The following is a 21,832-nucleotide window of genomic DNA, read 5'->3' on the forward strand; positions in this document are numbered from 1 at the left end:
TTAGCGGCTGGATGGCTCAGTTGGCTGTGCGTAGAACGCATCCAGACAAGACCCTTCACAAATCTGCCTAATTATGTGGCCACAAGGGTGTGTGGGCGTCTGTGAGTGTGTGGGCGTCTGTGAGTGTGTGGGTGTCTGTGAGTGTGTGGGTGTCTGTGAGTGTGTGGGCGCAGTGAGTGTGTGGGCGTCTGTGAGTGTGTGCACACCTGTGAGTGTGTCAATGTTCTGAATAATTGTTTATTTGTATTGAATCCTTTCTGTTAGTAGGAAAACAGACAGACTTTAAAACTGTGAATCGAACCAAATTATGGCTTGACTGAATCATGACATCCCTAATAGATGACTATATTTATATATATTTGTATTTAAAAAAATCTTCTGATGTTTTAGAATTGGAATAAGTGAGTTTAAACAAAATCAATTTTTGGTTGGCCTTAACTACAATCATTAATGCTTTGGTCACCAGGTCATTGCAACAACTCAGCGCTTTGTTCTTAAATCTGAACATAAAGGGTTTATCGAATTAATATTTAAGATAGTTCATGCAAGCCTCAGTAAATGTCTTCTTATATAATGATATAACTGCAAATAGAGCTCAAGTGATCTACCTCGGTGTTTGAGGGGGGCACAGAGAACATGCTGCTGTCCAGGTGAGAGTCTTCTGGATGCAGGTAGTTCTCCCGGTCCATGGCAGGTGCTGAGGTGAGGGTTGGCATCAGACCACTGCTTTGGACATGTCCACCAACTGACTGATAAAAAAGGACCCCCTTTTACCACTACCCTTGTGGCAGGCTGCAACGGAGACAGCACTTTTACCACCAGCAAAGCCTCTCCATGACCTGTGGAAGGGGTTAGGAGGGGAGGAGGGGGAGAAAGTTGGAAAAAAATTCAGTCATATTTAAAAGGTCTCAAAATGAATGTCATACAAACACAACAGGACACAAAATTTGTGCCGCAGGAAATATCAACTTTAAATTCAGCTACTTTCATTCAGAACTTTACCTGCCAATATTAAATTCAAGCCAGTAAAAAGCAAAAGCCATGAAATCAACAGCTTAAAAAGTTTAACCTTATTTTTTATATACTGTGGAGTGAAATACCATAATTACTAAGAAATTATAAAAATATAGAAACATAAATGTTGCAATAACGATGGAAAGATTTTTCAATATTAGATTGATTTCAGCTTTTTTCCTTAAACGCACATTAATAGAATTTGCAGGGGTTAAACACAGGGGTCACATTTCTGAAAGAACCTGATCTATCCATCCCTTAAACCACATGTGGCAAAGTCAAGGCCCGGGGGCCGGATCCGGCCCTCCGGATAATTCTATCCTATCACAGGTATCTAGTTCATAATTATGATAAAAAGTTACGGTTTTAAAGTTTTAAAAATGTGGTTTTAGAGTGTTCAATGAATGTTTATCCTGTTCGCCTGGCGACCTAATGTGTGTTGTGAATTTTAAGCTCCTTGTGCGATTCAGTTTGACACCCCTGCCTTAATTATACCCTTTACTCTGGGGTTTGTTGGAGCCTTTCCCACTATTGTTGGGTGAAGGTAGGGTTCATCCTGGACAGTTCTCCAGTCAAGTGCGAGGCAACATAGAAGAACAGATAACCCCACAAATCACCATTTTAGGCACCAATTAGCCTATAAAGCAGGGGTTTCAATTAGTGGTGTAAGAAAAAAACAATACAATGACATATTGCAATACTTCATTTGGTGATACTCGGATCAATTTAAAATGTTGCAAAGATGATAATTAATTATTTAAAGGCAGACATGTAGTTCCGCACCTTACTTTTGTTTTACACTTCATCTCCCGTCTGTTAGCTGGCACCAGAGCACACTGAGCCTCTTTCAGAAGCTCTTCACAGCACCGAAGCAACAACTTGATCTCGCGAGATCCTGCTTCTGAGGTTTTTATTTAGCCTTGAAGCTTTTTTGTTACCAATCTCAATGAGACTTGTACAACAGTTATTTTAACTTGGGATGGGTACCAAAACTCTGTGCCAGGTTGGTGTCAGTTCCATTTACACAGATTTTGGTGCATCATGGCGGGCCCATTAAGATAAGAACAAGTGAAGCAATGCAGACACGTGGCGCGTCATACACATATACATACATATAAGTGAAAGCGTTGCTGTTTACTTCTGCATATATGAAAACGGAGATGCAGCGCTGCAGTGCAGACTGTCAGCAAGAAGGAAATAAAACCTCTTAGCCACATTGAAAAACTCATTCACCCTGTTGCAATGCTACATCACATGTAACCCTTGTGTTATCCCAGGCATGTTTACATTAAAAGTGGGGTCATCTGGACCCCACAAGACAGTGCGCTGAAGTTTTTTTCAATGATTTTTTTATCCTCTCTGGTGTCTGTAGCAGAAATAAAATCCTGTCCACCTTTGTCATGGGAGGGGTCACACATCAATGTAAGGGTGGGGTCATCTGGACCCCAGAAGAGAGCACAAGGGTTAAATACTTATGGGTAGAACTGACTAGTTTTTTTGTTTTTTTTTTAACAATTTTTGAAGCAGCTATTCAGGCACCTGAACCATTTAAAAAAATCTGCACTTTATTTTCTTAACCACACTCGTAGAAACATATTGGTTAAAGCTCATTCATTCTTTGTGTTTTCTTTCGTTTGTTTTCGTATACTGAAAAATGTTTTGCAAAAATTAAACATACTGCAGCAGTGTTGAAAAAATATTTCTTAATTTACCAAAAGAAAACTATCCTGAATTGCTTGGGTAAAATCAACGTATTTGTTTTTGGTGGCACTCTGCGTGAAGATTACAGAAATTCATTTTTTAAATTTGGCGATGTGTGGCTTTCTGGAAAGACAGATATTTACGTTTATCCTGTGATTGTTTCACTTTTTCTGTTAGCTTACAAACCGACCCGCCACCCCATCAGAGATGAAAACAGTTATGTGGCCCTCACAAGAAAAAGGACCCCTGATCTACAGGGATTTAGCACTAGGTTCTCCACAAACATGCAGAGCGCAATGGGAGAAAATCATATTTCAATGCCATGATCATATTGCATCTTTAATAGTGTATTATATCATGGTGTCAGGCTACCATAACAGTCCTAAAACCTCTTATGTCTCTGCATAATCAGACTGAAAATTCAAGACCAGAAGTCCAGGTGTTGCCACCATTGTTTTATCTGGAAAAGCACAAAATACTAAGTTTTGACAACTTGATCAGGTATTCTGATATCCGCATGGTACATAAAATTTTGCTTGACACCTCTCCACCTCCTCTTAAGAACTTTATACAGCAATCCTCTGAGCTCAGGGGCAGAGTGTTGAGGTCGGTATCCAGAGGTGACTGCAGGGTCCCTAAAAGAAAATCTACTTTCTCTCAGTCGGCCTTTTCCTATAGGGCTGTCAAGAAACAGACAAATGGAACAGACTTAAAACCTTAGAAACATAGCAGACTCATGCAGTTTTTCGCAAGCTCCCAAAAAATGGATTCTGAAGCATCAATCTTGCTCACATTGGCGCATTTGTTTTATTTGAAATTGTAAACATGTTTATTTTTGTGCTGTCGTTTTGCTTTTATAAATTGGTATTTGTGTTTTATATTGCATTAGTTTAATAATATATTTTATAAGTTATATATTGTCTTTTATATTTCATTTCTTTTTAAAAACTTTTTAAACTGGTAAATATGTTTATAATGTTTAGGCAAAATGTATTGATTTCTAAAGGACTACAGATGGAAATGAGCTATTAAGCTACAATATGGTGCAAACATCTTTACTTTTTAAAGGGTAATCAAACAGGAAACTTGGAGGCTGACTCCCCCCACAGCCGAAATTTGAAAATCCAGTCATGGGGTGGGACTGTTATCACTGCTGGAGCTGCAGATCATGCCGTCAGACTTCAGAAACTTACATGGCTTGACCAATCACAAAATTCAACTGTAATACCTTGATTCAACCTGTGGGGGGAGCACACAGATGATTTTTGACTATGTTTTCAAGAATTAGATGAGTTTATTTTAATTTGTCAAAAAATTGGCAATGACCAACAGACAGCACTTTCAAAGCCCCATTGATGTTAACAGACAAAAAAAGTTGATTTAGGATTTGGTTACTCTTTAGGCTCAATGTATTTGTATGCTGTCCTGATAAATTAATAAACTAAACTAAGCTAAAATGAATGGATGAAAAATCAACTTATTTATGAAATAAAGATGCAGTGCTAAATGCTCTGATCACTTAATAAAATGTATTTTACTGTATTGATGTGAATCTTTATTTATATTCAAAGTTGCTTCTAAGTCATAATCAAAAAACAGTGAAATATTACCACTGGTAAGGTCTTGGGATGTACCAGGATACGTATCGTATTGCCAGACTTGCCAATACAGGCATGTTTTTGGACGGTGGAAGCTGGAGTGCCCAGAAACCAGTCTATGCATGAACAGCAAGAACATGTAAACCCCACACAGAACAAAACCTTCTTGCTCTGAGGCAATAGTGTTAACCATTACACCACTGTCCCGGCCAGAACCAGATCCAATCAAAGCAGAATAAAGTAGAGGCGCAGAAATGAAAAAGCAGTGTTTCAACAACACTTTTAGAAACAAAGTAAAGCTGAGCAGTGATAAAACTGTGAAGTCAGAGGATTGTATCTAACTGTGCAAATGTACAGACACAAAGGCCGAGCATGTACGTTTAGCATCACAACAGGTCAGACTGGTTATACCAGACCTATCGGGGCCAAACCGAAGGCTTTCTACATTGTCCCACAGCCTCCCACTCAAGTCTCTTCATTTTGCTCATGTGTGCAGGTACAAATGCCCCATTGTTCTGGGTTTACAGGTATTTTTTATCCTTTGCATGACTCGTACTACTTTGCAATTTTGGTTTTAATTTTGATTTTTTATAACACTTATTCACAACGAAAGTCATGTTCAGGTGCCACACAAAGAAAGGAACCAGCAGTTTTGGTAGTTACAATCTAACTTATTCCAATTTGGTCTGATTCAATATTAAGATACCAAGTGGCTCTCAAAAAAAACAGATATTATTTGGATAAAGACTAATCCAACAAAAGGATTTTAGGAAACAAAGACATATCTTCTTGTAAAATGACAGGAGACAAATATTGGAATGAAAAATAAAACTACAGTAAATGTATCCAAGGGATCATTGTATGGTTTGGGTCAATTTTCTGAATAGAAGGACAAAAATGATTCGAGAGGCCTGTTTTCATACAATTCTATAAATGGAGTGAGCTCTTCCAAGATAGCAAGAAGGGTCACTGTAAGGTTTGAGATGTTGGTTCAGTAAACCAGTCAGCATTGAGGTTCACTGACAACTGGCTGATGGTATGCGGTAGTCTGAGCACTTTGCTGAGTCACCTGGTGTGTTTTTTCTACAGGAGAAAGGCTAAAAATAAAACACTTAAGTAGTTTTCAATAGCTTAAACTCAACTGATTTTCTCGGCTAATAGAACAGATGACTCCAGTGCTTTTCTTGTAGTTTAGAAGTATTTAAAATTTCTTTCAGGTTCTTTGATTTAAAGCAGGAAAATACCATAAAGTAAATCCTAATTGCTGTTTTCTTACAGATTGTTACCTTCAGTTTTCTTTTCATTGTTGAGCCACAAAGGTTTAACAAACCCACAGACAACCCAGGACACATACTGTGTGTATTTACAGTCATTTTAAAATAATTTGACATTGAGCTGTTAAATTTGCATTATTTGGATGATTTGGCATCTATTGAGGTTTTTGTAATGCTAATTCGGAATTTAGCTAATATTTTAGCAACACGCCTACGTTTTTTGTTAATATGTTATCTACTCAGGGTTTTTTATGCTAATTTAGAATTTAGCTAATATTTAATCAGCATGCTAGCGTTTTGGGCTAATTTGTTATCTACTGTTGTCTGTTAATCTACTTTTGAGTTTATATAATAATTTAGCAACAGGCTAACATTTTTTTTTATTAATTTGGCATTTACCGGCGATTTTTTTTGCTATTTTGGAGATAAGCTAGTATTTTAGCAATGTGCTCGCTTTTTTATGTTAATTTGGCACCTACTAAGGTTTTTTTTGGCTAATTTGGAGTTTAATTTGGGAGTTTTAAGCAACACAATACATGTTTATGCAAAATAGGCATGTATTGAGGATTTTAAAGCAAACTTACTGTATTTTCGGGGGGAAATTTAGGCCAACTTCAGCGGTCTGGCATAGTTCTTTAACAAAATTTCAAGTCTTTTAGCAAATTTAGGATTTTACAAATAGTTTTTGCATTTTTGGCAAATCCCTTCAGCAACTAAAGTAAATCTATTTAACCTCTTCAGAAACCAGATGCAGCAAAAAGCATTCACACTAGCATTATCACAGGTAATGCAACTTTTCGAGTTCCTGTCACTTAACGTCTGCCTGACTTTTCTGCCTCTGCCCTTGGTTCCCTTTGCCCCCAATCTGAAATACAGGCCAGACATGTTCACCAGGGACTGAGCTAAGGTAATAAATCCTAATAGAGTTCATGAGGGTATATATAAGGGACCTTTGTGTGAATGAGGGAGTTTGTAAGACAGAGACCTGACTCAACATATGCATTGATAACATAATCAAGAGATAAAAATTAAGACAATTTTCTCTGGGAAAAGCCAGAACCACAAATGCCTAGACAGAAATATAGAAAAAATATCAACAAAATTAAATTTCACATACATCAAATGTTTTCAAAACTCCTCTAGTCCGATCAAGAATGACAAAAAAGTGAATGTATTGGTCTGAATTAATTTTACAACTGTTAGCATTTAACAAGGGAAACAACCACTTAGGAAGCCAGTATCTCCACGTATCTCTATTAAGCTTTATCTATTATATATCCAACTGGTCAACAAACAAATCACCATTTTGGATCAAGCGGGTGATTGTTGTACAAAAACATGTTAGTCTCCCAAACCACATTTCTCAAGAGAGCCTCAGAGGCAAATCAATAACGGTTATTGTAGGAGGGGTCCAAGATATCTCCACTCTCATTACTGGAAAACACCAGAACCCCTTACCAGTCCTGATTTCTACAGGGAGGTATGTAGAGGTAGAGGAAAGCAGAAAGAAATGGATCTTAAGAAGGAAAAAAGAGTTAAATGTCCTCTTCGGTATTACACAGTCAGTAGAAATAAAAACTTGGAAAAGAACAAAGGAAACATGACCAAAATAATGAAAACACTGCAACACTTATTTTTGTGATTCTGTAATTCAGACTTTAAACAATCTATTTCAGCAAAGTGTGATCTATATTGGTGTTGCCCAACCTTTTTGTGGCTGCAGACCAATCAACCCCTGAGGATTTCACTGCTGCCCGGCAAACAATAGAGAGGATGCAATGACAAAGAAACAGTATACTTGAGTGTAACACTAATTTATTAACACCAGGCAGACAGAAAATAACACCGGTGGAACATCAAACTTACTCTGGTAACATATTTTGCCAGTTAATGTTCTGAATATTATGTAAACTGACTCTTTGTGGGAATCACCTGTTGCGATAAATCCATATTTTAAGTAGAACTACTTTTAGTGATCAAGTGTCTGAAATGTGACAAAGAGAATCCTGTTGTCTTCAAAACCAAAATTTTTTAGAATAAAAGACCGTTCAAACAGTCATTTTGCTCCCATGACCAAACTTTACAGCCCAAGCGATAGAATGTGTAGCTAACAGAATACGGTTATTTTTCAAAATAAAAAATTGTCAAGACTCAAAATATACACGCGTCATTAAATAGTTCTTCTGCGGCCAGTCCCAATTGATCCATGGACCAGTACCGGTCCACAGCCCGGTGTTTGGGGACCACTGATCTATATTATTTTTCACTTTGAATTTTTTTTTTTAACTCTAGAACAGGGGTATCAAGCATATGGCCCACATGGTTTAATCCGGCCTCGTCATGAAGCAAAAATAATATATAAATGTTGGCCAACAAAAGCACGCTTCAGTGGTTCACGTTTTTTTATGGTTATGTAAAGAAATGGCCGCAATCCGCAATTTCGCCACCAAGAGATAAAAAACTAAACAGCATTTCTGTGCAAGTGTCTGATGTTATCTTACGCTCATTTCTAATTTCTATAATTTTGACAAAATATATATTTCATGGAGAGTAAAATATTGGAAGTTATTTAAGGTTTAAACTGATTTATTCTGGATTAATATTCCTGCCTTTTTTTATTCCTAATTATGCTAAAAAGTTAAATTTTGAAAGTTTAAAGACTGTAGTTTTAGCGTGTTCAATAAATGTTTGACACCCCTGCCCTAGGTTATTTCGGTATTGTGTTTCGGGTCCCATAGAAATCAGACGGGTTAAATGTGGCCCCCAAACCAAAATGAGTTTGACACCCCTGCTCTAGAAAAAGTGCTAAAAGATTTTTTGCCTGCTTCATGCTCCCTGTAAAAGCATGCATCATGTGAGTTATATAAAAGCTCCAGTTGTTAATCTGAGCCTCCTAATCCTTTAAAGGCAGTAAATATTTAATAACCCAATCCTACCGGAATATTTCTTGTAGTGAATAGTATTTGATGTTCCTGAAATGTTTGCCATGAATTTCTAAAACATTGTACTTGTCTTTACTGTGAGGATTGTAACCTGATTGATAGTTAGTTTTCATGCCGTCGTCTATCGCATGTCTCAGCCTCTCTTTGGGTGGTCTGAAGCAATGGCTTGCCACAACAATATTAAGCAGTTTTGCAGTATTTTTGAGCTGCAACAACAAACATGTCATTTACAGAACACCTTATAGACCAGCACTGTTTGATGATTCTGTGACAAATGATGTTAGGAACCTCACTGACAGGATAGACGGTCAGATTCTTGATACTTTTCAGATGCTTGCAGGAAAGATCAAACATAACTTAGCTCTGTTGTTGTTAAAGTGCTTTAGTTGTAGGATTACACACATGCTTAGAACAGTGTATGAGATGGACACAGAATGACTACTTGAGAGTATGGTGATAATGTCCAGTTTTACCTCAGCTCACAGAGATTACACTGGGAAGTGTCACTTCCTTATACTGCTAAATCACAACTAATGCTCATAAGAAAAACCACCACCCTCTAAGCACAAAAATAATAATATAATATGCACATGCACAAATTAAATTTACAAAAGCTTAAAATGACACACCCAAATCTTTAAAAATTTGGCACGAATCGCTCTGTCCCGAGTGCTGGTCACCAGTCACGGGCATAGCAGGCGCCACCGGACCTTTCTAAACACCCACAAATTGGAGCGGGCCGGTGGGTCCCGTGTCGGAGACGCTGTCAGGGGAGGGGTTGCAGACAGAAAGCGATCAATTCTAGGAGATATTTTTATTTTCTGAAGAAAAAATGTGTTTAAAAAATGCTTATTTAGACTTGTTGTATTAATTATCGGGCATATCTGTTTAAGAAAGTGGGAAAATGTCAAGTTTTACCAGATAAAATTCACAATCTAAGTTCAAATCGGCTGATAAGAAAACTGTAATGACCCAGCATTCTAGCAGTATCTAAACGCATCCCTTATGGATGAATCTCTAAGACGTGAAAAGAGTCTTATGAGATTTGTGCGTAACTGAGTTTTTGTGTGTGTGTAACAAGGGATTAGTGCGTAATTTTTAACGATATTTGTGTGTAGTTGGTTTCAAGCTGTTGTTATTATAATGTGGACATGTGTAAAATGTATTTTGCATTTTTTTGAATTTCTGAATTTTTGTACTTATGCACAAATGTATATGAGTTACAAATCAAGAATAAGCACACATAAATCAAGAATATGGATGCACAAATGCTAATTGACACACAAATCCAGAATTGCACCCGCACATATTTTCTCTCCATATGAGTGTGAGAATTTTCCTATAAAAATCCAACTATTTAAAAACACGTTCTTTAAAGACAACCAACCACTTAAAAGTCTTCTTTAACAACATAAAATATTCTTTATCTTTTGATTTATTATTTCAATTATGGCTAAATGATGACATATATGACATATCAATAAAACTATTTGTTGTCTACTCTAGTGTGTTTATTAAGCTCAGATGAGCACAAAGGAGAAAAAGACTGAAGCAAACACAGACAGTATATATGACCAAAGGATTTGATGTCATGACCTCATGATCAAAGTGTGCATCTGTCTTCGGAATCAGGTGAATGCTGTCAAGAGAACACACCACCCTTCTGGTTCCATCAACATCACGGTTAGTAATGATCCAACAGTTTAGCTAGTGTTAGCTAGTTGTGATTGCCTTGACCCACCAGATTCATTAGATACTTCCATAAAATATTCATAAAAGGAACAAGTTACTTCCCAGGGGAACAAAAGAGTTAATCATTCAAACTACTTACATTATTGATGAGCACCCTTTTTTGACTAAAATAGACTTTATTTTCCAGTATTTAAACATGTGCAGATCCATTTCCCTAAACACAGACATAACAAGCATGAACACATACCCTTCGTCTGTATCACAATTCCACTGCACAACACATTTTTAAAGAATAAATGGGCTGCATACAGCTGAGTACATACAGTAATAAAAGAATGGTTATGTAACTAGATCTGCTGCCTCATCAACACTGGGAATGAGAATTGGTTAAAGAGTCTGTTGTTGTATTTACATATTCAAGTATTTATTCAGCATAAATATAAGGGAGGTCGACTGATGAATTAGCCAATCACCCAATTTATTGGTCAATATTTGTTGTTGATGTATATCGGTATCTTCCATTTTTACTGACTCAGTGAGCCAATATTAGGTCAATTTAAAACTCGGTTAATTTGGCTCAGGTGCAACCCTGTGTTTCCAAAAATAGACATAGTTAAAAATGTTCCTAAAATCTCAAAAAACATATGCTACCTTCTACTACCAGTAACATCACTTCAGAAAACTATAGTTTGTAACATCTCCCACCGTAAAAGAGTGATGCTGAGAAGATGGTGAAGAGATGGTGGAAGCACTTGTGTGACTGTGTGATTGTGTGTAAAAACCTCAATTCTGACCTTTTTTTTTTACAGGGAAACACACCAAGGTTACAGAGTCTGAGGAGCAGCAGAACAGCAAACCACTGAGAGAAGACTATGGAGCAGGATTCCTCAGTCTACATATACAACTCTCTCCCAAAATCTGTCAGGGAATGAGAATGATTTGATCTGATGTCAGCACGTGGCTCCATGTTTAACATTTGAACCAGGGGTGCCCAAACTCTTTCACTCAAAGGGCCAAAATATAAATGGGATCCCGATCCAGGGGCCAAATACAATATTTTTTTTCATGTCATGAAATTAAAAAAAAAAGAATATGGTTTCATTTATTGATTACCGCCCATCTTGATTTCTTGTTTTAGCACATCAGTCGATCACAAATACATGTTCAAAAAGCACTGATAGAAAACATTGACCAATATGTAGTTATTTGAATGTTTTCATTTAACGTGTATGTTGATCTTCAAAACATTCCATTTAAATATTCATTTATCAAAGAAAAGGTTTATAATCACAGTCATCAAGAAGTGTTTTAGTGTCAAACAAAGCAAAGTTTTTGTTTGATTATAAGTCACTTTAAATGCTGTTTTCAGCACATTTGACTCAGTGTGATTTTGGATTCTTCTCTGTCTTTAGTAAGGGAGCACCACACCAAATCATCTGTCTCCATCCGACCCTCTCCTCTGCATCCTTCCAACTCATATCAACCACCCTCATGTCCTCCTTCTCTACATCCATGAACCTCCTCTGTGGTCTTCCTCCAGAACTCTTTCCTGGTTTCTCCATCCTCATCATCCTTTCACCATCATCATCACTGTTCCTCCTCTCATCCTGTCCAAACATCTCCATCTGCTTCCCTGATCTCCAGAACATCTACCATGATCTGATCCTGTGATGGATTCATTCCTGATCCATCCTGGTCACTCCCAAAGAGAACCTCAACATCTTCATCTCTGATATCTCCAGCTCTGCTTCCTGTTTCTGCATCAGTCTCTAAACCAACAGCATGTCTGCTCTCACTACAATCTTCTACACTTTTCCTTTGGTTCTCTTTGGTCACACATCACACCTGAATTCATCGATTTTATCAACCCAGCCCTAAATAGCAGTATAGTCAGGCCTTGAGCTAAAGTGGTTTAGGAACATGCAAGGTTCTTTAATATTGTGACGATTTCACTAAATGCAGAAGTTTAATTACTTGTGTGAGTCTATTGCTTTTAAAGAAATCTGTGGAGTGTTGCCATCACAAATTAGAAAAAAAAACATTACTATAAAAATAAATCCCGGCCGTTAACAGAGTGTGTTCAGTGCAAAAAGCTGCATGAAAGGTCTGTGTGTGTCAGTGTCATCCGTTTGGGAACATTTTAGTTTAAAATAAAAAACAGTGCTTCCATTAATGCTACCATTCACCCCTGTCTGGTGAAACATAAGTTTCATTTGGAACTTTTTAGTCTCTCTTTGTCACATTATATATCAAAGTTCTACAAATGCTTGTTCCCTCTCTTTTCCGATCATGTGGAGTCAGCTAAAAATCTGAGATGATAACTGAAACAATATCAGAATGTAGCGAGGCCAAACAAACACTTATCATTTCTTCCTCTTTCCTTACCGGAAGAATTCCATTTTTAAACTCAAGTGTGTTTACTGGATACATGAAACACCATCTTTTCCTTATAAAACTGTAATTTGGAAAACATACACACAGCCCCCCCAAAGAAGGTTCTTTAGGACATGGGTCATTAGAAAAACAAATACAGAAGTAGTTTGTTTCACGTCACAAAGAATATTCTGGCTGCATGTTCAGCAGTTTATTGTGTTCTTTTTTAACTCAATGGCCTAAAACCGGAACTTTTATCGAATGAGGACCAGATTCCAAAACATCAAAAATATTACCCAGCCCTGATTTCCCTCCTCCACATTTTTGTTCTTGCTCTAATCCACCCATAGACCATAAATAAAATGTATCATGGGCATCACTTAAAGGGGGGAGAAAATAGGAGCCAGCAAACACAAGGCGAGAGGAAGAAGGTTGGCTAAAGCTGTGCGTTATGATGAGATGAAGGACAGGAGCTCTTCACAAATGTTCACAGCTCCACTCTGGACACCAGACACAGCTAACAGCACAGCTGAAGCTCAGTGGCTTTAGCAGTCATCTGAAAATTGCATTCAGTTCTAGGGTTGATAGTCCTGTCCTTGGGTAAGACACTTCAACCCCACATCACCAGTTGTGTTTTTCTACAAACCTCTGCCAGATAAATGCACTGTGACGGTAATCTGGAAGCTGAAGAGAATACCACTTTCTATAGATGCTACATGTGCTGTCTGCTTGTGGAGACAAATCTAAGGATTTTTGGTTTAAGTGAATGTGGACTGGTATGGGGCTATTTCGCCCACTGCTCCCCATATTTCATTACTTCAGGCGGTGGAAAAGTGTCAAGTCAGTAGGGTTGGGGATCGATAAAAATTTATTTTAATCCGATACAGTTCACGTACTGTAAAAAGTATCAGTGAAATAATGAGATTGTTAATATCATCCAGTGTTACATGGATTCTCTAAAGGAGAAGTTCTAACTAAAATGTTCAGATCATTAACATTGGAAACATTGTTCTGCTTCTCCTGGAGGACGTTTCAGTTTGACCACTAGGTGGCGATCACGCTATAGCATTACACCTTATTCCAGAAGAAGACAGTATGAGCAAAAAATTTAGCTTTGGTCTACAAATAGTTACTTTAAAAAACATTTCCTTATAAGAGTTTGTCAAATTCATGTCTGTGAGTTTATAAAGTTGTTCATTTAGTTAGCAATTAATGTTTAGATCGACTGATCGTTAGCATTAGCCGTCCTATGGGAAATTTCTTCAAACGTTAGCATCAAGCTAGCAGACTTTAGCTTTATGTGCTAAATTGATCTTTTTTTATAAATCGATTATTGATTTGTTTGGTTTAAATCGATTCAAATTGATTAATCGATTTCATCAACCCAGCCCTACAAATCAGGTTTCCATGAATCACCAAAGGAACAAGAGCTCTTTACAGCTAGCTTCCGGTGTGTGCTGTTTAAGGTTACTAAGTATGATCATGAACTGGTACTAACAAACAAAAAAATGCAAAGCCGAAAACGGAAATTATCTTAACATTATAAATGAATCTTCTGTAAACGCGTTCTGAGAAGTGCTGTGCCAACTGTCAGGTTTTTATGTAGGAACAACAAACCAGATGTCAGACGGTCTGTGAATTTAAGGGTCAAAATTATACTAAAGTTTACTAAAGATAAAAAAAATCATGTTCCAGAGAAGTATAGCTTATTTCAGTGACTGTATGAAGGAACAATGTCACATCATTTTACTGCCAAGCCAACACAACAACATTTATTAAAAAATTTAATAAACCCACTGAGACCCCACATGTCCTTTTCCTCCTCTTAAGTTTTCAGAAAAGCTTAAAAAGTAGGATTTAGCAATAAACTAAAGAAGAGAAACAGATGAAAGAAAAAACAAAATACAAGTAAAGCATATAATCAACACAAAACATTAAGGGGGTAACAACTAATAGACGAGTCAATTTCTATTCCTAGAATCCTACAGCATCTGGCGCAGGGGTCACCAACCTTTTTGAAACTGAGGGCTACTTCATGGGTATTAAGGGCTACCAGTTTGAAATCACAAATTTGCTTAGTTTGCCTTTAGTTCTACATTATTAATAGTAATAATGATACTTCTCTATGTGAAGACTCTGATTTCTCACCATTATTATCAATAATGACAACAAGCTAGGAAACAAATATCAATATTCAGAACTTTATTAATCTCAACAGATCTTGTCACATTTTGAGGTAATGACAAAATGCAATATTTATAACAAAAGTATAACTATTATTAATTAAGTATTAATTAATTATAACTATTATTAGTGGATCTACGCCCCTCAAACGCTTTAATTTAGTCTAATGCATCCCGTCCCTTTATTTTCCTTAAACCCCCGAACAGGTTGATTGAAAGATCCCACAGCAGACAAGAATCTGTTCATGGTGCGTTCACTGAGCTCTGGACATAAGCCAACCCAAACAGCCACTCGGCCCAACTGAGTCCGCTACAAACTTTGTCATTTTTATACAATCCACAACAAAACAAATCAGTTTTTCAGAGAAAACGTCAACACTATTTAATCAATCGATTGTATACGGATCAGCGCCGGTGTTCTATGTTTTCTCTGATAAACTGCTTCGTTTTGCTGCCGATATCCTGTGCTCAGTGAACGCACCATGCATTGACAGTCTCGGATGCAAGTGAGAAGTCTGTTCAATGGTATTTAAAAGAAAGAACACGACTAGATCCATTGAAGTTCGTCACTGCACTTGCGCTGATCCTCAAAGGAGACTTCTGCATCGTATTCAGGCTGCCAGCTGCAGATGAAGCGATGAGGAAATCTTGGTTATTGATTTTACAGAGGAGATGCACGATCAGCTGTGACGCTGTGGGATCTGTCATGGCGCCCGCTGTGCTGTACTCGCACAGACACTTCAGAAGCGCATTTAGTTAGAAAAAAGTCAATTTCCATTACAGCTTTGTGAAAAATGTCCATCCATTTCAATACGCCCCCAAAACCAGCTACTCTACGCGCAAAAACTTATTTTCAAAAAATGTGTTTTTTGGGTTTTTTGTTTTTTTTTTTAGAAATTGTGTTTCCATTAAAGATAACTAATTATCAAAAATCCAATTTGCGACATTTCAGAGTTACTGTGAAAGCAGCTGGGGTTTGGGGGAAATAAATGGAGGGGGCTGGTTCACTCAGGCATTTGAGGAGCGCAGCTCCACAAATGAGTAAAAGAATTGACCAAAAACAACTTTTGTGGAGTGTTTTGTGTCTGTTGTTAGCCACAAAATAAAGAATCTTAAAACAGGTAAAGTCTCTGTGTCTCCATGCGGGAAAGGGAGAAGGGGACGCTTCATTCTTTGTTATTATTTCGTTATAACGAGAAAACAATAAAATAAATGTTATTTTTATGATGTTTTGATTTTTAATTCTTTGTAAAGGCAAGTGTGATTTCAAAAAATTGCATCACAATAAAATTTAATTTTCGAGCAGCTCACAAGTGAGTTGTGCTATTTTTAGAAGAGACCTGAAGCGACTTATGTGGTGCTTAAGGGCGACCTGGCGCCCACGGCGCCGTGTTGGTGACCCCTGATCTAGCGGTATGAAACAAGTTGTAAATGGAATAAAATCGACCTATACTGATAAAAAAAATAATTTGATGAATTTTAAATAATCGATTAGAGTTGCCACGATTAGTTGACTACCGGTAATCAGCAACTAATCGACTATTAAAATAGTCAACGACTAATTTAATAGTCAATTAGTCTTTACTTTATATTATATGGAGTCAGGGTGTAGTAAAGTTGAACAAAGTTGTGAGCGTTCAGAACCACAAAATGTACTTTTGTGATATTTGAGTCAGTGAGACCAAAACTTTATCTTTAGAGAAAAATAGTTCCTTATTTTAGATGTCGATATCATTTGATTTAATCTTGTTTTAATACCAGAAAATAATGAAGGACAGAGGCTGCATGATTCACTAAAAGTTTAATAAACTAAGCTTCAAGCTACCAGACTTTAGCTTTACGAAAAGAAATAATTACTGGTTATGTTTCTTGGAAGATGTTTCCTTTTGTTAGTTAGTTTTAAGCTAATGATGGTTAAGATTTACATCCAGTTTGCGCACGACCCAATTAGTCGACTAATCGAAAAAAATAATTGGTGATTAGTTGAATGAATGAATGGATGAATGAAATGGTTAATTTCAAGCAATCAGGTCACAATACATGACATAACATAATACTTAGTGAATTACAAGTAGATCGCTTGAAAGGGAGTGGAAGGAAGTGAATTTATATAATCCCACCCCGACTCGACCATACCATTTTCTCTACATAAATAATCTAAAACCGGTTCAGGACTTAATATCAAATATTAATAAGATCAGGCTATTAATGTAATCAAGTTTCAAAGCATCCACGACAAATCATTTATATTAATCGGTAAAGAAAATTAATACCATAGTGATTGTAAACTTTTCAGTAATTATTACTGCATATTACATAAACAATAATCTAATATTCTCATTGAAAAAGGACACTTTGTGCATGAATTATGATAATACAAAAAGTAATAATTAAATCATCTTTATTTGCTAATGCAATAGAAATCTAAATATTCTCATTAAAAAAAGACAATTAGTTAGGGCTGTAACGAGTATCCGGGTGCTCGGGTATTCGCGATCTGCTCCCAATATTTCGAGTACGGATATTTGCGACGTCCAAGATCGCTGATTCGCTATCTTTATAAATGTGGTAAATTGTAGCAAAAGATGATCAAAATATTAATTTGTGGATGATGTATTTTGTTCTGAAATGCAGATTAATGTCAGATTTTAAGTCTACGAACTAAAATAAAACCGAAAGAGCCGCCGTACTTCCAACGGAAGTAAACACATCTTCGTGACGGTGAAGCTTCCGGTTTTCAAAGTAAAACTAGCGAGAGCTTTTTTCCGTTCAAAAACTGAGACTGAAGTTCCGCTCACAGACATAACTTATGAAAAATGAATTAGCTTTAACATCGGAGCTTGAGCTCCAGTGTTTACATTACTTTGGTTATGATAACTCTTCAACATTTGACGCAATTAACAAAACTCCAGCTTATTCTGAAGAAACAGCCTCACGCTGCTGAAAGGCGGATGTAATCAACGTGAATCAGCTGATTCTGCTGCGAAAAAAGACTTTTCATAGGAGCTCTGCAGCAATATGTGATGCTTAGAACATAAAATATTGAGGAACCTTGAAGATAAAAACCTGTGTAGAACATTTTCAGGTTTTTTTGTTAAATGACCCAAAACAAAAGTGATTTTTATCCTTTTTATGTTGTTGTACTGCTGAACCAGAAGATTGAAAAACAAAGAACAAAAAAACTTTAAAATGACAAAAAAATTGTATTTTTATCTGAATCTTTGTGTATTTTTAATCAGTTTAGGTGATTGTGATCTCCTGTTCTAAATAAAGGTATAAATGATGATTAAATACAAATAATTTCAATTTTCATCCATCTAGTAAATACAGATACACATAGCAATAAACATTATAATAAAAATTAAGAATCGTGGTTCAACTCGTTGCTCTTGATTCTTGAATTGAATCGGATCGCCACCTAAGTGATGATCCACAGCCCTACAATTAGAGCAGATTGTATTAATCAAAGTATGATTATAAAAATAGAAAAAGTAATATGTAAAAATCATCTTCATTAGTTAGTGGAAATCAAAATATTCTAATTTAAAAAAAATACAATTTGTGCAGATTGTATTCATCAAAAAATGATTATAATAACAAAAAATAATAATAAGTTGAAAAGAAAAGGATCAAGAATTTGAGCAGAAAAACAACTAGTTGGCTATTAAAATAATTGTTTGTGGCAGCCCTGCTTTATGCATAGATTTATTTTCGACAGTTATTTCCCCCCACGAGACCAGAACATTTAGAGCAGAGAAAAGTTTGGTAGAGGTGAATGTGTTGTTGGATAACAATGCACACACTGTATTACATGTTCAGATGTGTTATTGCTATCAGAATTTACCGTGAGCAGATTTTTGGCTGCAAACGTTTGCTGACTTTGGTCATTAAAAGAAAAGGAAAACAAAGTTTCTAGACTTTATACATTTTTTTTCTTAAGCTTGTTTTACTCTAATTATTGTGAATATTATAAAACTGAACTTAAAACCAACCCATTTATATCAAATTTGTGCAGTATTAATGTGCTAGGGACTAAATCAATGTGAGGTGAGAGTGCTAACCACTATACCACTGTACAGTCCCCGATAATAAACAAAGTAAAGTAATTCTATCCGGCCCTCTAGATCATTTTATTTTATTGTTATTAATAGCCCGATCTTATATTGCATTCATTTCTAACTTGAATAATTTTGACAAAATATATTTTTATAAAGTAAAATATTGAAAGTTATTCAAGGTTTAAGTTGATTTATTCTGGAATAATATTCTTTCATTTTTATCATTTTTATTATTCATAATTATGTTAAAAAGTTACGCTTTTAAAATTTAAAAAAAATAGCATTATGCTAAGCTTTTGGACTATTTTGGCATTTACTAAGATTTTTTAATGCTTTTTTGGAGTTTAGCTCATATTTCAGCTACATGCTAGCTGTTTAGGCTAATTTAGGCTTTTTTCAGTTTTTTTGAAGTTAAGCTATTCTTCAGGTACATGATAGCTGTTTTGGCGAACCAAAGTTTTTTTTGTTTTTGTTTTTAGGCTAATTTAGCATTTAGCTAATATTTTAGCTGGTTATCAGCTTCAGCATTTTTAGCTAACAATTTCAGCATTTTCAGCAGCTGAATTAAGTTTACAGCATTCACACTAGCATTATCACAGGTAATGCTATATATCTAGTTCATAATTATGGTAAAAAGTTACGGTTTGAAATTTTTTAAAATATAGTTTTATACTGTTCAATAAATGTTTATCCTGTTCAGCCTGAGACCTAAGGTGTGTTTTGGATTCTGGCCCCTTGTGCGATTTAATTTTTACACCCCTGGTATATGGGATCTGATCACAAATGACCAGAGGTTACAAACATTTAATCCCAGTAGTAAAACGTGTTATTAAGACACTTTAACTTTAGGCTCACTCAAAAAACATGACTGCAATGCATATTAACAATCCTTAAGTAAAAATATATCAAAGGGAAATGCATAAATATCCTTGAGTGTGTTATCTCTCATTTAAAATGACAGTGTACCACACAGTCAGAACTTTGTGTTCAACTCCACTTTAGGAAGATTTACCACAACTCGTTTCTCCTTTATGAAAATCCTTTTAGTTTTTGTGACCCTAAACGTCCCTGCAGCCAAGACGCCATGAATTATCAGACACAACAGAAGATGAGAAAGGGGAGCTGTGCAGAATAAGCTGACACATGACCACATGCTTGTACCACTCAGGGAAAGCATTCACAATTGTTCTAGCAATAGGAAGCCAAGAAAATCCCTTTCTTTCTTTGAAAATGATTTTTGACATATTTCTCCACAAATTAAAAAAATCCCCATAACATTTTGGTTTGAATTCATTTGTTGTTTTACTTAAGCAACACAGGTTATAGTGAAGTAGCCTCATGGTCCCTCCAAGTTGCCAAGGAAACATTTTTTAATATGTTTAAAAGTTTCCAGTTTCATCTGTGGAAACTTTGTCTCTTTGTTTTAATAAACTGTTTATGTTAATACAAAGTAATAAAGAGAACAGCAACAAACCAAATGGTTCTCGCTGGTGGGGGAGTCAGCTGAGGCTGTTACAGGTGATGACATGAAGGCCATTGACCATATTGCTGGGGGTTGGAGCACTTTCGTTTCTCTCCCAGATTACAAACCTAGAATGTTAGTCATTTCCTGGTAAGGGGAATGACGTATTTAGAAAAATAGCCAACAACCATGGCAACCCACTGTGTCAAGGCTTGCATGAGACTTCAGTCCTTTGCTTGAGGCAACAGGCGCAGTGGAAACCAAAGATGAGAAATTGCAGCTTAGCTTTACTAGAGGTGTTCTTATTCTATTCTGGTTTCTCATTCAGCTTTCCGGATCCATCTGTAGGCTTCTGTATCGTCTGTCAAATTTAGACGTACACATTTGAACTGAAGCGTTTGTGAAACACTTTTTGTGGTTACAACCTTGACTTAGCATAGTGATAAAATGAGGTCATGCAGGGAATACCATGAAAACGTCTTTGTTCTAAGATACAGCAAAACAATACAGCCATACTTATGATATGAAAAAGACTACAGGTATGGATTACAATTGGCGAGCAGTTACATCTCAAAGCTAATCAATGGTAGATATTGTTTTCAATGTCTGCTAGGGTCTTAAAGGAACCATACCAGCATTTTCTTAAGCCATATATATGATCATATATTAAGTTTGGAGCACTAAAAAACAAATTATTTATGAAATATTTGTTATTTCCGTTATTTTTTTCCTACCCGAAAGTTAAATGGCTCAATTTCTGAGTCTGGGCTCCCACAACTAGTGTTACGGCTCCAATGCGAGCACTGCAGTCTTTATGTAACTTTAAAAGTGTGAGAGGAAATCCCACAGCAGACAATCACATTCGACCTCTGCAATCTACCCTCTGCGGTGCTGCAAATACATTTCGTTGGGTTAAAATTTTTGCCGGACGTTGCAGCTGAACTGCAGCACAGAAACGGGGGTTACTGTACTTCTGATTTAAATGGCGGGTTATCACATGAACCTATGTGAGTTTGGAGTTTCGCAAGTCGGCAGCAGAGCCTGTGGTTGCAGCCATCCCATAGCCAATGGGATGTATCTGACATAGCTAGACCGCTCCCGCATCGTACTTGAGCTGTAAGAGTGAGGCTCCAGATGCCGCTGCATGTGGGTGCCACATACGGTCCTCCGGGTAATTCTGTCTGGCCCTCCAGGTAATTCAATCCGGCCCTCCAGATCATTTTATTTTATTGTTATTAATGGCCCGATGTTATCTTGCGCTTATTTCTAACTTGTATAATTTTGACAAAATATATTTTTATGGAGAATAAAATATTGAAAGTTATTTAAGGTTTGAGTTGATTTATTCTAGAATAATATTACTGCCTTTTTTATTCACAGTAATATTAAAAAAGTTACAATTTTAAAGTTTTAAAAATGTGGTTTTAGTGTATTCAATAAATGTTCATCTTGTTCGGCCCGCGACCTAAAGTGTGTTTTGGATTTTGGCCCCTGTGTGATTGAGTTTGACACCCCTGTCCTAGAGCCTTCGGCAG

At 36.4% G+C, this 21,832-nt stretch overlaps 1 protein-coding gene across 5 annotated transcripts in view; it reads right to left on the reverse strand.

The window, feature by feature from the left end:
- Positions 1–21,832, reverse strand: part of si:ch73-63e15.2 (protein strawberry notch homolog 2) — an 84,050-nt gene that overhangs the window by 60,481 nt on the left and 1,737 nt on the right. For all 5 annotated transcript variants that reach the window (XM_024258997.2, XM_024258994.2, XM_024258993.2 and 2 more), the window contains exon 2: positions 609–839. In XM_024258997.2, coding sequence (XP_024114765.1) covers positions 609–716 — 108 coding nt within the window. In that variant the 5' untranslated portion in view covers positions 717–839. The remainder of the gene's footprint in view (positions 1–608; positions 840–21,832) is intronic.

The sequence above is a fragment of the Oryzias melastigma genome, linkage group LG4 (assembly GCF_002922805.2).
Source record: "Oryzias melastigma strain HK-1 linkage group LG4, ASM292280v2, whole genome shotgun sequence".
Lineage (NCBI taxonomy): Eukaryota > Metazoa > Chordata > Actinopteri > Beloniformes > Adrianichthyidae > Oryzias > Oryzias melastigma.